The sequence below is a fragment of the Lepidochelys kempii genome, chromosome 9 (assembly GCF_965140265.1).
Source record: "Lepidochelys kempii isolate rLepKem1 chromosome 9, rLepKem1.hap2, whole genome shotgun sequence".
NCBI classification, from domain to species: domain Eukaryota; kingdom Metazoa; phylum Chordata; order Testudines; family Cheloniidae; genus Lepidochelys; species Lepidochelys kempii.
This window is the reverse complement of record NC_133264.1, coordinates 77,383,663-77,405,150: the sequence shown is the minus strand read 5'-3', so window position 1 is coordinate 77,405,150 and position 21,488 is coordinate 77,383,663. Positions and strand designations below refer to the sequence as shown.

The 21,488-nt window shown below is 48.1% G+C and overlaps 1 protein-coding gene across 2 annotated transcripts in view; it reads left to right on the top strand.

The window, feature by feature from the left end:
- Positions 1–4,564: 4,564 nt before the first annotated feature.
- NALF2 (NALCN channel auxiliary factor 2) overlaps positions 4,565–21,488 on the top strand; it is a 79,512-nt gene continuing 62,588 nt past the window's right edge. Inside the window, exons 1-2 of one of the 2 annotated variants that reach the window (XM_073360980.1) lie at positions 4,565–4,630; positions 5,167–6,538. In XM_073360980.1, the coding sequence (XP_073217081.1) occupies positions 5,714–6,538 (825 nt within the window). In that variant the 5' untranslated portion in view covers positions 4,565–4,630; positions 5,167–5,713. Of the gene's footprint in view, positions 4,631–5,143; positions 6,539–21,488 lie in introns of those variants that run through there. The other variant, XM_073360979.1, reaches the window with a different exon arrangement.

Here is a 21,488-nt window from a genome sequence, read left to right as displayed (position 1 = left end):
CTTCCCCTTCAGATTACTTAAGTTTGGTATTATCATGCATATGGTGTGCACAACATATACCTCAGAAAGAAAATGCCCATGGGGGTACCATCCCAGTGATGGTGTGTATTCATGTGGCAAAGGTTGTTCCAAAAGAAGCCCCCAATCATGAATGAGCCTTTACAATGCTGAAGGGGAAAGATGTGGATAAAATGTTTACATAAAACACTTGGGATGGGAAGAATAGACAGCATGGGCCTCTGGGGTAGGGTGGGGTAGGGGGTTGAGGGGTGAATTGAAGCATGTTCCCTGAGTAAGTCAGAGCTATAAACCTTTCCGGGGTGCTCAGTGCTCTGCAGAATTCATGGCCTTTTGCTCTGCTGTTTGAGGCAGTTAAGTCTCCTCCTAGGAAGTGAACTTTTGCTTATCCCACATTCTGTGTGGTTCAACATCTTGTCACTTCAGCTGTAGAATCATGGCTGGATAATCATCAAATATTTCTCCAAATAACTCCCTGGGCTTGAGCTAAACTTAACTATGGAATGTCCTGGCAGCAAAGCCACACAGGCCTTCATAATTAATAAACCTTTATTTTTGGCTCAATTGTATAATAGCAGAGGCAGGGCTATTGGTATGAGCTCAGCTAGAGCAATGTATATACCTGAAACACCAAGCTCTCCTGCGTACAGTGGTGTCCATCTGCCTACTCAAAAGATTAGTCCCTCTAAAAATCTCCATCAAACCAGGGTGTTTCATTCTTTACACTGATCTTGTCCTTACTCCTAGCAGTTAGGATTATTTTAGGTTATTTCAGCTCAGTTCAAAGCTCACAAGCCACTAGTGAAGACAGGTTGTCTCTTGTGGCAGAGGGAAGAGGAAAAACAATCCCCATTCTTCCCTTTGGATGTGAGGGAATAGGGTTGTGGAAGGTCACCCTATTCCCTCCTTTGATAGTGGAATCAGGTGTGAGAGGCCACCCTAAGAGTCTGAGAGAGACAAAAGTGCAGCTAGGAAGAGAGGGCTGCATCCATGGGCGGGACGGGAGCACACATGAAAGAGGCAGATGTCTCATGGGAAGACAGGAGCACTGATAGAAAATGAGCCACCAGCAGCTACTCCCCATCACAATTCTGGTTTCTCTGGAGAGGGGCAGAAAGGTAGAAACCATCAGCTTTTTCACAACTGCCTCCAAAGCAGGGCTCAGGAGCGGCAGCCTCCACCTGTGTCTTCTGTGAGCCTGTTACATTGCCCTCATGCCCTGATGCCTGTTGATATGGCTCCACCCTATGACAGTCAGAAGTATATATCACAGACCTGTATTTATTACACAGCATCACTTGTCCATGGATGAAGGAATCCTAGCCTCACCCTGACAAACTTTCCCAGTGTAAAATTGTAAGAGGGGAAAGGATGGTACTGAGTCTAATGCATTGGACTGGGAGTCAAGAGAGTCATGTTGTGACATGACTGGACTCTGGAGGAAGTAGAGTGAGGAGGGGCAAGAGGAGCCTGGGAAAGAGAAAGCATTGTACAAAACACAATTTACTCCTGCTGCCCTCTCAATAAATGAAACCAACTGAACAAAGCTGCTGACTCAGCAGCACAATCACAGGTGGGAGGATATGAATAAGGCGTGACCTCAGAATTCCTACTTAATGCCATTATAGACTGGGCTATCCAAAGACTGACTGGCCTAGTAGTCAGAGGGAGAAAGGAGGTTGCAGTATTCCTAACCCTCTCTAGAGACTGGCTGTGGAATGGCATTAAAACATCAGTGAGGGCAGCAGCTGTTACACCTTGCTCTGTTACAGTGAAGGGATCAATGAAAGTCTTCTCACAGGTGCTGCCTAGGTCCTGACTTCAGAGGCTGGGCAAGTTTAAAATCAGAGAAGGCTGTCTGGGGTTAAGTCTGGGGGGGTGAAGGCAAAGCCCACAGTCACATAGCTGGGACAGGGCAGTTAAACAGAGATAGTGATAACAATGTGTGGATGTAGTTCATGTTATTATTGCTGTTTTCTATTACAGTAGCACCTAGAGACCACAACCAATACCAAGACCCCATTGTACTAGGCACTGTACAAACACCCAATAAGAAAGAGTCTCTTCAATGGAGCACTTACAATCTAACTAGACAAGACAGACAATGGGTGGGAGAGGAAACAGAGACCTGGAGTGACTTGCCAAGGTTACCCTGTAGGTTTCCTGGCTCCCAGTCAGGTGCCCTATCCTCTGAACTACCCTGCATCCCCTATTCCCAAGGAGATCTCTGTCCTTTGTGTGAAGTTATCCATATTTCTTCCAACACCATCATTGTTGCAATGTCCTTACCATAAAAAACGCTGTAGGGCAAAATGCCCTGTGGGACTCCCTAATCCATGCCCCGGATATGTGAGTATCATGAACACAGCTCTGTCTGGAATCTCTGGGGCACAGAAGACTGAGCAATAGGGATTTATTCTGCATGCTGCGAGCACCTGTCATGTAGCCAGCTAGTGCCATTTCTTTGTGATGCCCTATATCTCTCTCCTTCATGCTAGCCTTATAGGGAATCAGTCAGGCTGCAATGCAGGGGGTGGTCCAGAGGAGCAGCTCCAGTGCAAATGACTGTATAACCGGAGAGATGTTATTAGAGCTGGAAGCAATGACATGCTCAGCTCAGTGTAACTCACTTCAGGATACAGCTAGATGAAAGCCCCAGAAATAGGAACACTTGGACCAGTTCCCACAAGCCAGGTTAATGCCTGCAAGTGAGAATGGATCTGTGTTTGGAAAGGCAGGCTTAGAGCATGCACTGTCTGCATCTCTATTAACAGCAGGGTTTCACATTGCAGAGCTCTATCTATTGTTCATTTCTCTTGCTCATGAAATCCCTAGTGGGATGTTAACAAGGCTTGGGGCACAGGCAAGTGATGTTCCCTGAAAGTTGGTTTCTTCATTCTTCAGTGGCAATTCCGAGTTCACTGTCAGTGCCCCAGAGACAGAACACCAGGGCTGCCTCTTGGGAGGGCTCATTTCCCAACACTTCTCAGGGCTGAGGGCATCTCTCCTTCTGGGATTGATGGGCCCCTGCAGTGGCCTCTGCTCGGAAGACCAAACCATGGGGCTCAGGTGCCTCAGCACCGCTCTGGCTCCCCAGATGTTCAGCGGGGTCAGGGATGGGAACAAACCCCTGCCTGACAGAGGCCGTTCACCTCCCCGTCGGAAAACTGGGACTGAGGTTGTCCTGAGGCACCAAGCCCGGTGGCTGCTGTCACCACAGACGCAAGCCAGCGTCGTGCCCCACAACGCAGAAGCCCTTACATTGCTGCCAGGAGGCAAAGTACTGGGCCTTGGCTACCCCTCGTGGTGAGCATAGTTTCCTTCCAAGCAGTTGACCGGGGCTTGATTCCCGGCCAATGGAGGGATGTGTTTTGGAGGGAGGGATAGCTCAGTGGTTTGGGCATTGGCCTGCTAAACCCAGGGCTCTGAGTTCATTCCTTGAGGGGGCCATTTAGGGATCTGGTGCAAAAATTTGGGATTGGTCCTGCTTTGAGCAGGGGGTTGGACTAGATGACCCCTGAGGTCCCTTCCAGCCCTGGTAATTCTAAGGCGAAGAGCCGCACATCGCCAGACAGCTCTGCTCGCTGGGGTACTAGCCCGGTCGCGCTGGTATCTTCTCCCTGGCGGGGTCCCAGGGCTGGTTACATGGGAATAGACAATGGGATGAGTCCCTCCTGAGTGTGCCAGTAATAAACGGAGCCACACCTGGCTCGTGCTGCCGCTCGCCGTCTCTGACGGTGGCTGTTCTGCCAAGCCACCCAGCGAGGCCCAGTGGGATTGACCTGGGGGTGCAGACGGACCCGGTTAGCGCGAAGCCTCTGTCTGTGCAGAACAGCTGCTTCCCGGACAGGAATTACCCGGGGCGCTTTGCCAGGCTCGGAAAGAGCCCGGGTCTGGGCTGGGGCTTCTCCGCGGTCTCCCCGGGGTTAGTAGAAGGGCAGCATCGAGGGAGGTCCCGGCAGAAAGGAGGAGACGGCTAAAGAGACGTAACCCATCTCCACTAGGAACCTCGCTGCAGAGAGAGCCCGGATCCCTGCGCAGCTCTGACCCCCGCGCTGCTGTCTCTGGATTAAGCAGATGCCCCGCTCTCCCTAACTGGCTCCAGCCTTAGAAACGTAACGAAGCTCGGATCTTCCAGCTCAGCTCCCATCCTGCTTTGTCAGCTCCTGTAAATTCCTTTCCGAGCATGGCTCCCAGGATTTCCCTTCCTCTCTAAACAGCTGTTTACTGGGAAAACACACGGAACCGGGCTCGGCCAGAGCCGATCAATGTCACTGCGCTTCCAAACTTGTGCACAAGCAAATCGTTAGCACCCTGGCAGCCAGCGCAGGCGGGGGGATGCTACAGACAGGAAGGCTGCAGCCAGGGAAGGCGCTGTGGGGCCCTCCGTCTCCCTCTGGGTCTGGCTGAGCTGTGGCAGGAGCTGTCCTTCAGCACCGCGGCACCTGCTAGCCCCTGGGTGGACCGCGGCGCCCGCCCCCAGCGCCCCGCGTCTTCCCCCAGGAGCTCAGCCCCGCAGCCCGCCTGGGGCAGAGCGAGCCCCGCGCAGAAGCAATGTCCGCTTGGTCCGGGACCTGCTTCCTGAATCCAGGCAACTTATTCTTCCAGCTCAGTGAGGAGATGCAAGGCTGGGGGGAGGGCGGGGGGGGGGGCAGGAGGCGGCCAGGAGGAGAGGAGACGCTCGCAGCCCCTTGGATCCGAGAGCCGGGGGAGGATCTGCCGCGGTGGCACAGGCACAGAGACATTAGCCCCCCCAGGATGAACTCCGGGGGCGGCCAGACACCGTGCGGCGGCGGGGCAGCGCGGAGCACACGCCACCTGCAGCAAGGACCAGCCCCCGGGCCAAGGTGCCGCGCGTGCCCCGTGTCCCAGCGCGCTGTGTGCGCGGGCTGCCGGCGGGAGGGGGGGGCGGGGCGGCGCCTGAATGAAGGCTGGGAAGAGCGGCTCGGATGAATGAACGGCTCCCTGGAGTGAATGGAGAGGCTGGCTTTGGGGGGAGGGGAGGCACAAAACAAATGGCAGGGGAGATGAAGAGGGGACGAGGAGCGCGCACGCGCCTTCCCTCCGCTTCCCCCTCCCCCCCCCCCCCCCCCCGCGTCCCCCCCCCCTCCCTCCCCGGATCAATTTCTCAAGGTGTTCTCTGTACAGCTGAAGATGGCGACAGATTGAGGGGGGATGGAAAACAGGAGACACCGATCCAGGATGATCAGGAACGGGAAAAACGTTGCCCACCAAAAAAGAAAGAGGAAAGCGGAGTGACTGTGCGCGCAGCGGGGAGCAGAGGCGGGCAGGAGAGCGGAGAGGAGGCGAGGCGCCCCGGCGGGGTGAGGATGAGGAGGGCCAGGCGCTGACTGTGGGGAGGCGGAGTATGCTTCTGCCTGGCTCCGCTCGGGGCTGAGCGGCTCGCTGTAGGGACCGGCGTCGGCGAACAGCAGCCTGGACGTGTTGAGGACCGTGGCGCTGATTTTTCCTCCCGCAGCAACATGCAATGGCTGGGGGTAGCATTTAGCCGCCCAGGAGGAGGTGGTGGAGGAGGGGAAGGCACTTCCTTGTTTCTAGCCATGAGAATGATGCCCATCATCACACCATGCTTCAGAGGAGGTAGGTGACATTGTTGGGGGGAGTCTATAAGAGGAGAGGAGCAAAGAGAACCACACCGGAGACCGCAGTAGCCCCCCCACTCAGCCCCTAAAATATGATCAGGGGGGCTTGGATGTATCCAAGAGAAGATGACGCTGTGTTAAAAATTTGTTGTGCACCAAGACAAAACGACAAACCCTGCGCTGATTCCGAGAGGGCACAGAAATGGCGAATGTCTCTGGCATCCCTTCTATTTTTCACTGTCCTCCTCTCTGATCATCTGTGGCTCTGTGCTGGAGCCAAGCTCAGATCCAAGGATAGGAGCTTAGCCATGCAGACGCCTTGGGGGGACGCAAGCCAGCGCGCCTTCCAGCCACATTTCCTACTGACAGGGGATCAACAGTCACAGGAGGGGAGGTGTGAGATTTTTTTAAGCAATTTGACCAAATTTGCTGCTCCGATCCCATATTGCACTGGTGCCCGGGGTCATTTCGATCTGGACTCAGCTTGCACCAAATTGTATTCCTTGCAGCGACTCTTGGGCTCTTTCCCTTCTGTACCCTTAAGGCCACCCCCCTCCTCCTCCTCCTCCTCTTCTTCATCAGCCTCTTTTTTTTCCTCTTCCTCCTCCAAAATAAACTTCTTAAAGGCTTATTTTAGGAACTTCAACCTCTCTTTTTGTGATACTTACACGATCTGGGACCTGCTGCTGGGCATGGCCGGCCCAGACAGCTTGGATTGCAGTTTGGACAACCTGATGGTGGATTTCGTGGCTGCTGCAGCCGGTGCTCTGGACGGAAAGGCGTGTAGCAGCTGCGTCCAGGCTTATCAGAGGCTGGACCAACACGCTCAGGAAAAATATGAGGAGTTTGACCTCTTGCTGGAGAAATACTTGCAATCAGAAGAGTATTCAGTTAGATCCTGCATAAGAGACTGCAAGGTAGGAGGGGGAAGCACAGGGGGGCCTCCGAGCCCCTGCCAAACCACACTAGAAGAAAAGTAGCTTAAGGCAAATCACACCATTTTCCTGGGTCCCAGTCTCCCCTCCCCCATCTCCCTTGTTGCTCCTTTGTTCTGTCTGTTGGCTGGTTGGACTTTTTTGCTTTCACAAGAATTGGTTAATGCTGATATGGCCTCTTTGGATGTGCTGGAGCCCTGCAGCCCTGCAGTGTGATAATATACAGGCAAAAGTCACAGCAGCAGGAGGAAGAGGAGGAGGAGGAGGAGGAGGAGGAAAAGGGAATGAAACCGTTCAGTCTGGTAAAAAAAAAAAAAAGCCCGCTGAGGTTATGACTCGAGCGTTGGTGGGTCCCCCATGCTCTCTTTTCTCTCACCCAGCACAACCTGGCAGAAGGCATTTCCTTGGGTCCTCAGATTCCTTTCTTCCTGGTCTGAAAGCCAGTGGCATTCCCCTGGGCTACCTGGGCTTTCCAAACCTAATCCCACAAAGGAGGCTGGAAGGGGCAGATAGCCTGGGGGGTGCCACCACAAAGAAGATTCCTCTGCTCAAGGGAATCCGGGTGCTGCACAAGTTCAGTCCCAGAGAAATGCCCGTTTTGGATGGGAAATCAGTGGCGCAAAGCCTATGGAAATGCGTTCCCCCCATGCACGCAGCCCAGACTTTGGGCGAGTGACTAGAACTCGCGCACGGAACAGGTGTGGGAGCCCATTGGCTGTTGCTTCCTCCGGCCTGGTGTAAATCAGTGTCGCTCCTGCGCAGTGTGCGGGGGAGGGGTGCACTCTCGGCGGATAATTAGGCAAAGATGTTTGAAATGAAGTGGCGACCTGATGTGACCCAAGAGAACAATGGCTCTTCCTTCCCCCAGCTCTCTCGGATTGTCCTTTGCCAGGGAGGCAGATCTCCAGAGAGCTAGCCAGAGAAAGGGAAGAATCAGACGTTTGCCAACCCTGGTCCCTGCATACTTGTGTCCCGAGGAAAGTGGCTGGTAGATCAGGGAGTTAGGAGTTAGCAGAGGCGAGGCCCTTGAACGTCTCTGAACTGTTTACTCTTAACCATCTATTTCTGCAAATCACTTTCCCCATTTCCCCAAAAGTTGGAGGGGAAGGAATGATTCCCTTCCCCTTGCTAGAAGAGGCCCCTGGAGCTGCTCGTGCTAAGCCCTCCATCCTCCTGCAGCGCAGTGCAGAGTCAGTGTTATTAGCAGCGTGCATTTTCTATCTGAATTTACAGCCACCCCACAATCCCTCCCCACCCCAGACAAGTCACTCAAAGGCAGCTCTAGTTGCCCCAGATTACATTCCTAGCAGACCCCTGGGTCGCTGTTACCCATCAGCACACACCTACCCCTCTGGGTTGGGCTGGGGGCATCTTAGTTCTCAGTTCTCCTCACTGACTCATGGTGAGCTAGCTCTATCAGGTGGTGATGGTGGGAGAAGAAAGACAGCAGTGGGGCTACTTCTGAGGCCCATACTGGGTGATGATCCGGGCAGGGTAAGAAAAGTGAATGTACTTCCCCCTGGACTCTGAGGCTGGATGCAGGGCTGGAGTGGGGTGCCAGGGCAGTAAATAGACAGGCACTGGGGGAATTCTACTTGACTTGTGCAGACAAAAGACTGAGAGCTCTAGGGGCTGGGCCTACCAGTGTGTGTGTGTGTGGACAGTGCCTTGCGCAGTGTGAGTGCTGCTATAATACAGAGAAATAACCATAACCAAATACATTTTTGTACCTGGGCACATTAATCCATGTAGGCCCTTTTCCTGCCCTTGGCAGTGACACGTATGCCCAGTATTTCAAAGGAAGGAAAAAATACCCACAATACACTTAGCTAAATGTGCCATGCTGTAGCTCTTGTGGCGAAGAATTTATTCCCAAGGTGGCAGGTGATCACTTCATGTTCAAGAAGCATAAGAGTTGCCTTCCCCAGCAGCAGTTGGAACAAACCTCCCAGCCCACTGTAGTCAGCTACGTTTCTAAAGTATTCCAATGTCCATCCAGATTCCTTGTAAATTACATTAAACTCTTCAATCATTTCTCATGGAAATGACATAAAGGCTTAATCCCCATGACATGGCTCTTTGAACTTCAGCACGTTCAACAACCCTTGAGTGACTCTGATGAGATTTCCTGACTTCATCTGTGCAATCTCCCTTTGGCTGCTATGTCCAGGAAATGTAACTGTCTTGTTAATTATCCCTGAAACCTTTTCTCAGAACAATTTCTTGTGGGTCAGATAGTGTCTGTGTGTTATAGCAGAGGCTTTGCTTCTAGATCACCTCACAAAGCGATTGTGTCAGCACTCACAAACTGACCAGGGTTGTTCTTGGTCAACGCTTTTATGGGAGACCTCGAAGAAAAACTCAGAGCTGCAGTAAAGGTTCTCGCGATGCATTAAGTGGTGCTCATCCCCCCAAGGAAGCACTGAACTGACACCTTAGTATGGTGCTGGAGGTACCATCTGTCAGATGATGTAAAATTGAGATTCTGATCACTTCTGGACAGTTTTTGTAATGAACCTTTTTGGAAAGATGTTAGTTTTGGTGTCCTGGGAAAATTCCAATTTGGGGAATTACATTCTGCCTACCTAAATTCCTCCTGCAGTTTCAAAGGTATATGGTGTTCTGCTTACACTGAATTGTTTTGTATTGCTGCTCTTCTCTGTTAAATTGTTGTCATATTCCACTGGAAAATGACTGCATTATTGCCATTTATTATTTGTATTGCAGTAGCTTCCAAGTCCCTAGTCAGGAACAGGAGCTCTGCAAACCTGTAGAAAGATGATCTCTGCCCCCAGAAAGCCCAGAATCTAAGACACGGTCATGGAAGAAGTGTAAAAAAAACAAAAGGAGGGAATAGGGGAGGAAGGAGAAGGGTAATAGTGATAGGGATATGTGGCTGCATAGACTAGCTACAGTCTCAACTTGACTTTAAAACAAACAAATAAAACAGATATCAACAATCCCCACTGGCTATCCACCTGGGCATTTTCAGATGGCAGTTTTCCATAGGTGTCACAGACAAAATGGATCTTAAGGAGGGAAAAGGTAGTGGCTTTATGGATCAGTGTGGGGATTGTGTTTTATATGTAAGGAGCAGAGTGGAAGAAAGCACAAAGACATTTGTGGGGGAAGAGGACAAACGGGCAGGCATTGTTGGCGAGGTGACTCAATAAGTCACAGGTAGGGAGTGGCAGAGATGTGTATATTTCCTGTGTGCATAATTTTAAAAACATGTTGGCATCCTTTAGCATAAAAGGCCTATAGGAAAGTCAGACACTATCTGTGTGTAACTATCTTAGAGGAATTCAGAGATGTGAGTAACCAAAACACAGGAGACGTATATTAGGGGAGCAATATAAAGAGGGAACTTTGTATATAAGAATATAAGAAAGGCCATACTGGGTCAGACCAAAGGTCCATCTAGCCCAGTATCCTGTCTTCTGACAGTGACCAATGCCACGTGCTTCAGAGGGAATGAACAGAACAGGTAACCATCAAGTGATCCATCCCCTGTCACCAATTCCCAGCTTCTGGCAATTACAGAGGCACTAGAGACACCATACTGGCACATCCTGGCTAATAGCCATTGATGGACCTATCCTTCATGAATTTATCTAGTTCTTTTTTGAACCCTCTTATAGTCTTGGCCTTCACAACATCCTCTGGCAAAGAGTTCCACAGGTTGACTATGTGCTGTGTGAAGAAATACTTCCTTTTGTTTGTTTTAAACCTGCTGCCTATTAATTTCATTTGGTGACCCCTAGTTCTTGTGTTATGAGAAGGAGCAAATAACACTTCCTTATTTACTTTCTCCACACTTGTCATAATTTTATAGACCTGTATCATATCCCCCTCTTAATCGTCTCTTTTCCAAACTGAAAAGCCCCTGTCTTATTAATCCCCAGTGGCCATCTACCTGGGCATTTTCAGTATATGGTTTAGGCATCAGTTCAGCAATGCACTTAAGCACTTGTTTAATGTCCACCTCTGTTGAGTTTAACATGTGCTTTGTGGAATAAGAGCTTTAATAGATAAACAGATTAAAATACTAAAGAAATTAGTGGGTTGGGGGCTTAGATGAAAAACTGACAGCACTAAAGTCCAAACACTTAGAAATAGGTCCATACGAAAATGGGTACTCAGATACCATGGTGATTGGCTTGGCCTGGGAACTTGGAAAGAATAATATGTAGGGGCCAAGGTAGTGATAATAAGAAATATATCAGGTAATTTGCTAGATTGTCAAATATTTACTATGATTATTTATATCACCAGATAACATTAGTTTTACAAGTTTGACAAGATATATTTGAAAAGTAGCATTAGAGTTGGCCATTTGCAAAAAGAAGGTGCTACCTAACTCATCAGTTGTTGTGGTGATTAGGGAGTTATGACCTCATTTGCAAAGGTTCTGAGCACGTGCAGATCTCATTGCCTTCAGCCGAGGTTGCGGTTATTCGACAGGTCTGAAAATTCAAGCTATTTCTGTGCATAAAGCGAGTTAATTTTGGAAAGGGCTGTTCAAATGCTGCAATGAATATCACACTGTATTTGAAAATATAACTTTGGGCTACGTGCTCCTCAGAGACTATTCGCATTCAGGCAACATTGCAGAGTGCTTTTCAGTGAAAGTTTTGTCTTGTTTTATATTTGTTTTTTTTTAATGATAAAAAGAGTGAAAATAGGAGAATTAAAGGAAAATGAAGCAAAATCCGATTGGAAAATCTGTGGCTTCAGCAAAAATCCTGCATAAAATGACCCTGGCCATAAAGATTTTGGAGGTTCAAGTACCACATACCTCATTTGGTGGGTTCTTCAGTTGTACAAGTTTTCCTGAACTGAGGAAATATGCAACAAGAAGGAACATTAATCCTTACTGGAAATTGCTTTTGTCACCAGAGGAAAATGCTTCCTTCAAATGATTGTGACTTCCCTTGTTTTCCTCCAGATCAGCAGGGGATGAGAGCAGGACTCTGCAGACAACATTTTTGTGAGGCGGGGTGAGAGGAGTTTTTGAGACGTATTTTTCCCTGTCCCTCCCTGGGTTGAGGGACTCCAGAGAGAATGATATAGACCCAAAGTAGGGAAGGCAGAAGCAGGGAACCCCAGAGGGCCTCCCCTAAAGGACACAACTCAGGGTTGGTTGTTGCTTTAGTTTTTCTTGTGTTGACTTGAACACAGGCGAAAGGTGCTGCACTGACAGCTGTGGAGGATGGAATGTCTCTGTATGCACCGAATACATATAGCACAGGCAGGGGGGGACAAACTTCCTCCACATGGTGGCTCCTGTCAACATCCTTCAGCCTGACCTGGAGGAGAGGACCCCCTCTAGGGGTGTGAGAGTAACTTGGGCTCCATGGCCCACTCAACCCTTGACATCACTGTAGAGAATGCCAGAAAGCAGGCCAATTCGTGCCAGTTGTGGTGATGGTGGCTTTTGTGACCTGGATACCTGCCCATGAGGAACTGGCCTGAGACCCACCAAACCCATTTCACAAAATGGCCATTAAACAGACATCAGAGACTAATGATTCGGGGGTTGCACTGGAACTGGTGAAAGACTCTAAGTCTCATTCACTATCCCTGGCCCAACCAGTCTTCCAGAAGTAAATCTTTTGGCCCTTTCTCTAATTAATATCTTTCTGTCTTTCATGATAAGCCACGAAAAACGTAATGCCAGAAAACAAAACGATTCCAGCTCTACTGGCACAAAATTCCTCAGAGACTCTTCCCTCTGTGGAGGCACATCTCCCACCAGGAATTTCCTCCAAGAGGGACTATACAACTCAATAAATATCACAAATGCAACTACTAGGGGACCCCAATGATTCTATTGACTTTGGGGGTTTTATTGGCTGGTTTATCACTCCGAAATAGCCACTCCATTTTTGCTGCAGCAGATTTGGCCCTTAGCAAAACCTATAAAATTTCCAGTGAAAAGTGCAAACTGATATTCCATGAAAGGGAACAAAATCTGATGAATTCTGTGAAAACGGTCCATTTCACTACATTCAGAGGGTAAAGGTCAATTGTCTGGGAGAGGCACTGGGGGTTAGAAGTCTGGTGGATGAAGGGGGCAGCAGCAGCAGAGAAAAGCAGTGTTAGGAGTTTCACTTTATTCCTTCTATTTTTGTTTGTTTCATTTTCTTCTTGTCTGATCACAAAAGCAACAGAGGCAAGCACCTTAACTAACAGCTGGTGGGAGGAACTAACTCCCAGAGAGCCCTGACCAATTTTGAACTGCTGTCAGCCATAGGTACCTCGGAAATGAACCATGAAGGTACTTAGGCTCCTAAATCCCATAGTTAGGCACCACGGTGATTCACAAACTCCCACTCAGCTGTCACCTAACCCAGTAGGTGCCTGAATTCACAGAGCCCCGAAGTTTTTGCCTCTGGGCATGCACTCTGTAGCCTCACTTTAGGCATCTGGATGCCCATCTCCTCCCACCTGATCCCCAGAGCCAGTCACAAATTGAGAAAATTAAGTGTTCGGCATGGGCAAAGACAGTGGCATCATGGGATTTTTAAAAAGTTTTGAACCTATCTGGGTTCCTCCAATGCAGAAAATCCTTGAATGCCCACTGCTGAGCGGCAAAGGACCAAGGGATACCTTCTGAGAAATGCCACATGCTTAGCCCACGTGTGTGCATGCTATTATCATGGCTTAGCAAGGCACTGCTATCTGTACACAATGATGTGAACTGAAAGAAGGAACAAGTGTCCCACATGTGTGCATGCTATTATCATGGCTTACGTTCAGTAAGTTAAATAACATACATCAAATCAATCCAGTTCAGCACACACACACACCTGTGTTGACAAGCCCTATGTCAGGTTCAGGGACCCGATCCAATTGTTTAGCCCAAGAGGCACGTTCTCGGAAGAACAGAGCCCTGAACTGTAGAATAGGATTCCAGTGTAACTCGCAAAGGAGAAAGGTGCATGCTAGCAAATGTTCTCAACAGAACAATGAGATGTAGGAGCCTCTAGCTCCGTGGTTCTCAACTGTGGTCCACTGCTTATTCAGGGAAAGTCCCTGGTGCACTGGGCTGGTTTGTTTACCTGCCGTGTCCACAAGTTCAGCCGATCGCAGCTCCCACTGGCCGCGGTTCATCTCTCCAGACCAATGGGGGCTGCGGGAAGGGCGGCCAGCACGTCCCTCAGCCCGCGCCGCTTTCTGCGGCCCCCATTGGCCTGGAGCGGCGAACTGCGGCCAGTGGGAGCCACGATTGGCTGAACCTGTGGACGTGGCAGGTAAACAAACCAGCCCAATGTGCCAGGGGCTTTCCCTGAACAAGCGGTGGACCACAATTGAAGAACCACTTCTCTAGCTAGTATAGACTCTGTAGCAAACCCTCTTCTTTTGCAGTAGGTTCACAGGTAAATTCCAGCTCCAAGATCTGTCTCTCCTGTTTTTCCTTCCAGCCTTTCCAGCCCTCCTGGGCACAGGAAGAGATGGAATGGTTTAAAAGTCCAGCACTCTGTGGTGAGTGCTTGACCACTTGCTGGTTTGTTTGAATAGAAGTAGGTACGTGCCACAAGTACTCCTTTTCTTTTTGTTTCTTAATAAATCAGCTGCAACCATTCCTCCTCAGGCAGCAAAAGCTGAGTGGAGGTGGGCCTGGTCAGTACTTGGCTAAGAAAAAGGCAGGTGTTGCAGGAAGTGATATAGATCATTCAATATTAAGTATTTGCTAAGTATCAGTGTGTTCAACACCTTACAAGATACAGGTCCTGCCCCAAGGAGCTTGCAGTGTAAAAGACAAGCAAAGATTAGACAAAAATCACACTTGCAGACCCAGAAGATGGACATTACTTAATGTGGTGGGGTCTCTATATAAGGAATAGAGCTGTTTAGATTACTCATTACAAAAATATTTAGAGCAAATTTAGACCTTTTTTGTGTTTGGGAGTCATTCATAAATTTATCCTGATTTCTGCAAACAACTTTGGTATTCTAGAGGGACACCATCAACTTTAAAACCACATTCTGTCTGAAAATGTTTTACTTATTACTGTTCCAACTAAGAGCACTATGGCTAACAGGTTAGATGAGGAAAATACTTTTCTCTATTTTATTGGTTCAGTACATTTGGCAGCACATTGTGTAGTGTCGGTTTCACTGTCCCCCCTATATGCTCAGTTAATTGGTTTTCCCTAGTTGGTTGTGTGGGTCTATTTCACAGCAACAAGGGAAAGGATAAAAAGAAAGAAACTGCAATTGTAAACCCACAAAATGTGGCAGAGGGGATGCAAAGTCAGGTGCAGTTTCTGTGTCATGGGTGGTTTGCCCTTTTCAGTTCATGGGTTTTGGGGGTGTGTGTGTGTATTTTTTGTTTGTTTGTTTAAATAAGCTCTTTACTCTGATTATTTGGTGCTACTTATCTGGTGGCTGAAGGCTCACTTATGTCACATGGCAATACTGCTACTCTTTGGATGAATGAAATTTTTTTTTTCAATAAACAACAAATCCTGAATAATGAGTTAAGCACTTCCTGGCACAAATGACAAGAAAAATCACCTCTGGTGCTAAAATGTGTGAAACTTCTAGGAATGCTTTCACAAATACCCTATGGTCACCTGATTACTGACCAACTAGCTATTAACTCTTTGTATGATGGATGTGTCTAAAGGTCCCAGTCGAGATCAGGGCTCCATTGTGAACAGCAGCAGAGTGAAGTTGGCATTCATAACTGTATTTGGTAAATTTGGATTTTCCTTATTTGACCAGCTGTAATTCAGAAGGTGAAGGCTCAGTGCTGTGAGGATGAAGACCTAATATAAAGATGGATTAGTCACAGGGGGTGGTACTTGCCCACTTAAGCCAATACTAAGTCAATATTCTTCATTATATTTATAGGTGGCAGTTCTGGAGGTGCCCCCATTCAGAGCAGACAAACAAATCAATGCTCTCTAGATCTGTTTACTACACAATTAAATATTTGTTTTCTTAAATGTGCCAAGCCCTGTATTTATATTTTCCTCTACAAATAGTTATTCCCAAAAGCTTTACGTACTAACTCAGAACACAAAGTCCCTTAAAAGGTTATTGAGGAAAATAAATAACCCTGGGACAAAGTACTGTTGTGGACTAAGAACTGATTTTGTGGTAGGAAATAAAGAAATGTTGTGGCTAGTTACTACTTAGAGCATAGAGAAGTTAATAGCGGAAACCCCAGGCTCTGTATATTAGTTAGTTCCTCCTCTAGATCACTGATGTATTGAGTTCCTCTAAATTTGGTGGCATTTGCTGATGATACTAAACATAGTTTCACAATTAAAAACTAGAAATGGGCTGAGGAGGCTGAAATATGTTTGCAAAGCCAGCAGTGATGCATGTCTAGTTTCAATTTTTTTTTCTGACCCACCAAAAGGTAGGAGGGGGGAGTTGAATAAAGAGGTCTTGTTTAGACATGCTAATTTTTAATGAAAAACCAAGACTAGTGTGGAACTTCATACAGACTTGAAGTCCTTGTTGGGCTGAACAGCCAGATGGCTGCTGAAATACACATTGGATAAGCGTATGGTAAGGAGGGGTACCAACCTCTCTCCTGTAGCCTGGTAGAGGAGACACACTGGCATGGCCTGCCGCCTGACACTAGGATTCCGTAGCTGGCAAGATCAATCTCGGGTTTGCAGGGGAGAAGTCTCCTGATTTTTCCTAGCTGAGAGAGCCATGAAAACCCAGTGATATTAACCCATTCCTGTTGTAGCGGGTCTGTCATTTGTGAATCGTCCAGAAACCTAGATCATGACTTCACAGCTATGAGGAGCAGGAACTACTGCTGATGCTGGAGCTAACTCCAGTTTTCCTCCTGGCAGTTGAGATGTTCTTTGCTGAGTAGCTAATGTGGCCTGTGGCCTCAGAGGCAGCTCAGTAACATGTGGCAACATCATGCTCATCTGGACTGAGCTAGGGATTTCTGTGGTCTTGTCCCAGTGCTGCCACTGACCACCTCTCTAGCTCAAGGCTGCGGAGGTTAAGTGACTTGGCCAAGTTTCCTCATCTATAAACTCTACTTATTAGAGGTGATGGAGTGGAAGGTGGTCAGAGTTTAATTCCAGAGTGCGGTTTTTGCACAATGATCATGTTGATTCAATCAATTTTTCTGTTGTCCAGATGTCACTTGTCCAAATTTCACCTAGATCCAAGCTGCATGTCACTAATAGACATACTATGATACAAGTTACACAGCTCAATGAGTGTGGCAGGGCCAGAGCTGGAGCAGCTGGAAAGAGACTTCACAGGTGGCCCAGGTTAAACAATAAAAACCCGCTCTGGGGTTCCCCTCTTATTCCTGTTCAATCAGAAACAACACACACCATGAAAGTCTCTGGCTGCCTTTCTTTCCTGCAGCTTATCAGGCTGTAAATTCCAAACCAACAAAGGAAATTGAACAAAACGCACATTGGGGACATAACAGCTGCCCTAAGTATTCTGTCCTGGCTTCTGCTCAGATCACACTCTTCTTCCCAATGCTAGTCCAAGCACAGCTGCATCTCAGTGCCTCAGGTCAGGGAGTCCCCCAGCTTGGACTCTGAAATCCCTTTTTGTATTTAACCTATGCCCCACTCACCCACCACTTTGTCTGGTGTAGGAGGCCCACATCCTAAGGGCACCAATGGGCATGGTGTAGCAGGGCTGTAGGATCCCCTTGGGGAACCCACATAACCGGCACATGCTCTCAGTGAGTCAAAACAGAAGTTCACATTGACAAATGCTTCCCTGGATCTGAAACTGTCAAATCTGTATTTATGTAAAACACTTATTATATTTAAGCTCCAACAACATGCTCACCACCATACAAGACAGTTCCTATCCTTGAGACAGGAGACAGACTGATAAGATGTGCTGGGAGGGTCATGAAAAGGACAATTTCCCTTAGATAATTTTTTAAACCTTTAATTCTTTTCTTTGAGCATTACAGAAGAAGTGAGTCTTTTGGAGAGATTGAACGAGGCGAGGGTGGGGGGTAGTAGATGAAGATAGAGAGGGGAAGGATGGGAGCAGGCACGAAGGTGGCAATGGGTGAAGGAAACTGAGGTCTACAGATTGATATTGCTGGTGGAGCAAAGAGGGTTAGGGTTACCAAGATTAGAGGTGGGAGCTGAGATAGAGGTTGGGGCTGAATTCTGCGGGCTCTGAAGGTGGAGAGAAGTTTAAATTCAATATGATGAGCAAGAGGGAGCTAGTGGAGTGATTCAGAAATGCACTTACTTCCTGGTTGGGTGGGGAGAAGAGAATAGAGTCCAAGATGTCCCTGAGATTGCAAGCCTGAGCAATGGCGAGAAAGCTGGTACAATCAACAACAATGGGGGAAAGGAGAGGGGAGGGGGAGAATCCAAGTGCTGAGCTTGGTCCATGATCTTGAGCTGGTGGTAAGCTATCCTGGATGGCCTATTGGTGGGACAGCGTGATATACAGACCTGGATGGGGGCTAGCTGTTACTTATCTCATTAGAATTTGCAAAAAAACAGTTTGTTCTGTGTAGGGGAACTATTGCCCCCTTACTAACATTCAGTGGGGGTGTTTTGGTTGGCTAGCTCCCTGTACTAAAAGGGGAAGGGTCTATGGGAAATCAGGACCCTGAGACTGACAGTCCCCAGGAACAATGTGGAGAGGCCAATGCTCCAGGTCAGCCTGAATGACAGGGCGGGCAGGCTAATCAGGGAGTAAGGAGAACAGGAGGGGTCCCGTCCTCCATGTGAGCTGGGATTGCCTGGGTCAGACAGAGTGGGGCTGAGCTAAGGAGAAAGCAGGGGCCCAAGCTGAGCTGGGGAGCAGAGCTGTGCCAGCCAGAGGGGCCAGAAAAGCAGCCCAGGAAGCAGGTCAAGGTTGAGAGCTGCAGCCACAGAGCCAGAGACACAGCCCAGGGAGAGCAGATCCTGTGCTGGGAGCAGAGCTGCAGCCACAGAGCCAAGTGTGGTGAGCAACTGGGGCCAGCCAAGGGGGGACCTTGGGCAAAGGGCCCAGCTCAGAAAGACCCCCCCCAGCCAAGGGTCCTTGCAGGCCAGACTGGGAGGGAGATCTTAACCCAATGGGGGGCTGATGCTGGGAAGAAGGGTTCCACCACCCAAAGTCTGGAGGTGAGTAGCCACCACCATTGCAAGTGTCCAACCCGCAGCATCCCTGCAGCACAGCCAAGACCTGAGAAGGAGCCCTGGGACCCATAAGAAACGGACTGTGAAGTGCCCTCACGGTCCACAGACACTGTTTGTAATGCTCCCTGCCACAGAGCAGGGTGATGTGTTTTCCTTTAACCTTTCCCATTTTTCCTTATTCATTTTTTTTAATTGTTAAAAAACTTGTATTTGCCTTAAATTGTATGAAATGATCAGTGGGTAAGGGAAGTGCCCAGTGCAGAGAGAGTACCCCAGAGCTGGGACACCCTAGCCCCTGTGCCAGGTGACCACAGCAGGGTAGGTGGTCAAGCCCCCCAGGAATCCTGGGCCCAGCCTTGTTGGGGTTACGAGGACTCTGCCAGACAGCAGAGTGGAAGGGGAGCCTTCAAGGGCAGGGATGCCTCTGGGTAAAGGAAGTGGGAGTGAGGACTCAGATCCTTTCGCGAGCCCACTTCACCAGGGTTATGCAGAAGGTAGGAAAGTTCCCCATAATAGCAGGACCGTCCCCCCACATACATCTGTCGGTCAGACTGCAAGCTCAGCAGGGCAGTGACTATATTTACCTTTGTGTAGTGTACAGTACCAAGGACATGGTCAGCACTGAGCCCATTAATAATGAGTTAATGTTTGTAAAGCACTGCATCCAGGATAGTAGAACTCAATGTTGATGTTGAGAAGACAATGGAATGCAGAGGGGAGCCAGGGTGACTCCACTGAGACAATGGTGAGCAAAGAGAATAGCAGTAGGGAAGAGACAACATAACCTGGGAGACAACCAGGGGGCTCAACAGAGAATGGGGCAACAGTGGGAGGAGAGGAGGGACTGCTTTTCAGATGGGGTGGGGGGTGAACTAGACCCAAGTAGGTATGGAAACAAGACACAAGAAGGAAAATGGACAGAATGGAAGGAAAAGATGGGAATAAAGAGATGGAGAAAGGAATAAGCTGGAACAGACGCACACCTGTTAGGTTAGTGAATTGTATTGAATTTATGGTGCTGCCCAGCATCTCTAAGTCTGGAGGCCAGGGCTCTGAGCAGACAGGGTACACTTATGTAATGGGTTACTCTGGATCCTACTTGGTTATTTTCTCTAACACTCACCACTTGGCACCCTTGCATTTCAGCCTAGTGTCTCCCAAACTACATGCTTTTGTAGAAAATTGTCCCTTGAATTTTCTTTTCAATATTGATAGCTATAGGAGAGCCCCATCCACAAGCAGCTGAGTTTCCACATCAAAGAAGCTGGTGGTGAGCTAAGCGAACCCCAAAATGTAAAGGCCAGCTGTGGGATATGAACTCTAAGAGAAATCTGTGAAAAATTGAGACCTGATGTGAGAGCGCCATGGAATCATCTGCAGCTAATTCTGTCCCAACATTCTACTTGCTTTTTTAACACCGGCCATGGTATAATATGTTATATCATAAGAGAGTGAGACATCATAGCTTTGCCCATTGTTGGGCTCCTTGTCTTAAATGTTAAGCCAAGATGAAAAAGGTCCAGAAAGGGCAGGAAAGATATCAGTAGCAGCATATAAGGTTCCTTAGCAGAGTAGGTAGAGATTGTTAGAGAAGAGTTAGTCTAGTGCAAATGCATCAGTCTCTCTGTTCATATGCTATCTGATGTATCAAGTCAGTGGGGCCTGACGTCTTTCACCCCAGGGTGCTGAATAAATTAGCTGAAGAAATGTTGGAGCCACTTGCAATAATATTTGCAAATTCATAGATGACAAGAGAGGTCCTGGAAGACTGGAGAAGGGTTAACATAGTGCCCATCCCTTAAAAAGGAGGAACTGGGAAACTATAGACTAGTTAGCCTGACCTTGATACCTGGGAAGCTACTCAAGCAATGTATGAAACCTTCAACTTGCAAATATCTGGAGGATGAAGGGGTCATTGTTAGCAGCCAGCGTGGAATTACTAAGAATAAATCATGTCAAACCAGTTTGATTTCCTTCTTTGATAGAGTAACTGGTTTGGTGGGTAGGGGAAATATGGTGGACATAATATACCTGGACTTTAGCGAGGCTTTTGACACCATCCCACACGACATTCTGATAAGTAAGCTGGAGAAATGTGGGCTTGGTGGCATTACCATTAAGTGGATACATAATTGGTTAAACTGCAAACAGTGAGTAACTCTTAATGGAATGATGTCCGATTAGAAGGAGGTCTTGCATGGGGTTCCACAGGGATCTGTTCTGGGTCCAGGGTTTAACATTTATTAATTACCTGCATATAGGAATAGAGAGCACAGTGACCAAATTTGCAGATGAGACAAAGCGGGGTGAGTAGCCAACATTTTTGAATTTTATCCCATTCCTCCAAGGGATCTTAAATTGGAGAACTAGAATATAGATGACAATGAAATTCAACAAAGACAAATGTAAGGCACTATACTTAAAGAAGAAAAACCAAATGCACAAATACAGAAGGGGGATAGCTGGCTTGGCAGCAGCACTGCTCCCAACAATCTGTGATCCACCGCAACTTCTAACCTCAGCATGAATCAACACTGCAATACTGTTGCGGGGGAAAAAAAAAAAGCAAATGCAATTTTAGTTTCCATTAACAGAGGCATAGCATGCAAGTCACGCAAGGTGATAGTACCACTATATTGGGTGCTGGTTAGGCCTCAGCTGGAGTAACATGACCAATTTTTGGTCACCGATGTTTAGAAAGGATCCAGGGGTGTGACAAAGGTGATCAGAGATGGAATATAAATCATAAGAGCAAAGGCTGAAGGAACTGGCATGTTTAACTTGGAAAAGAGGTGATTAAGGGGAGACATATCGGTCTTCAAATACTT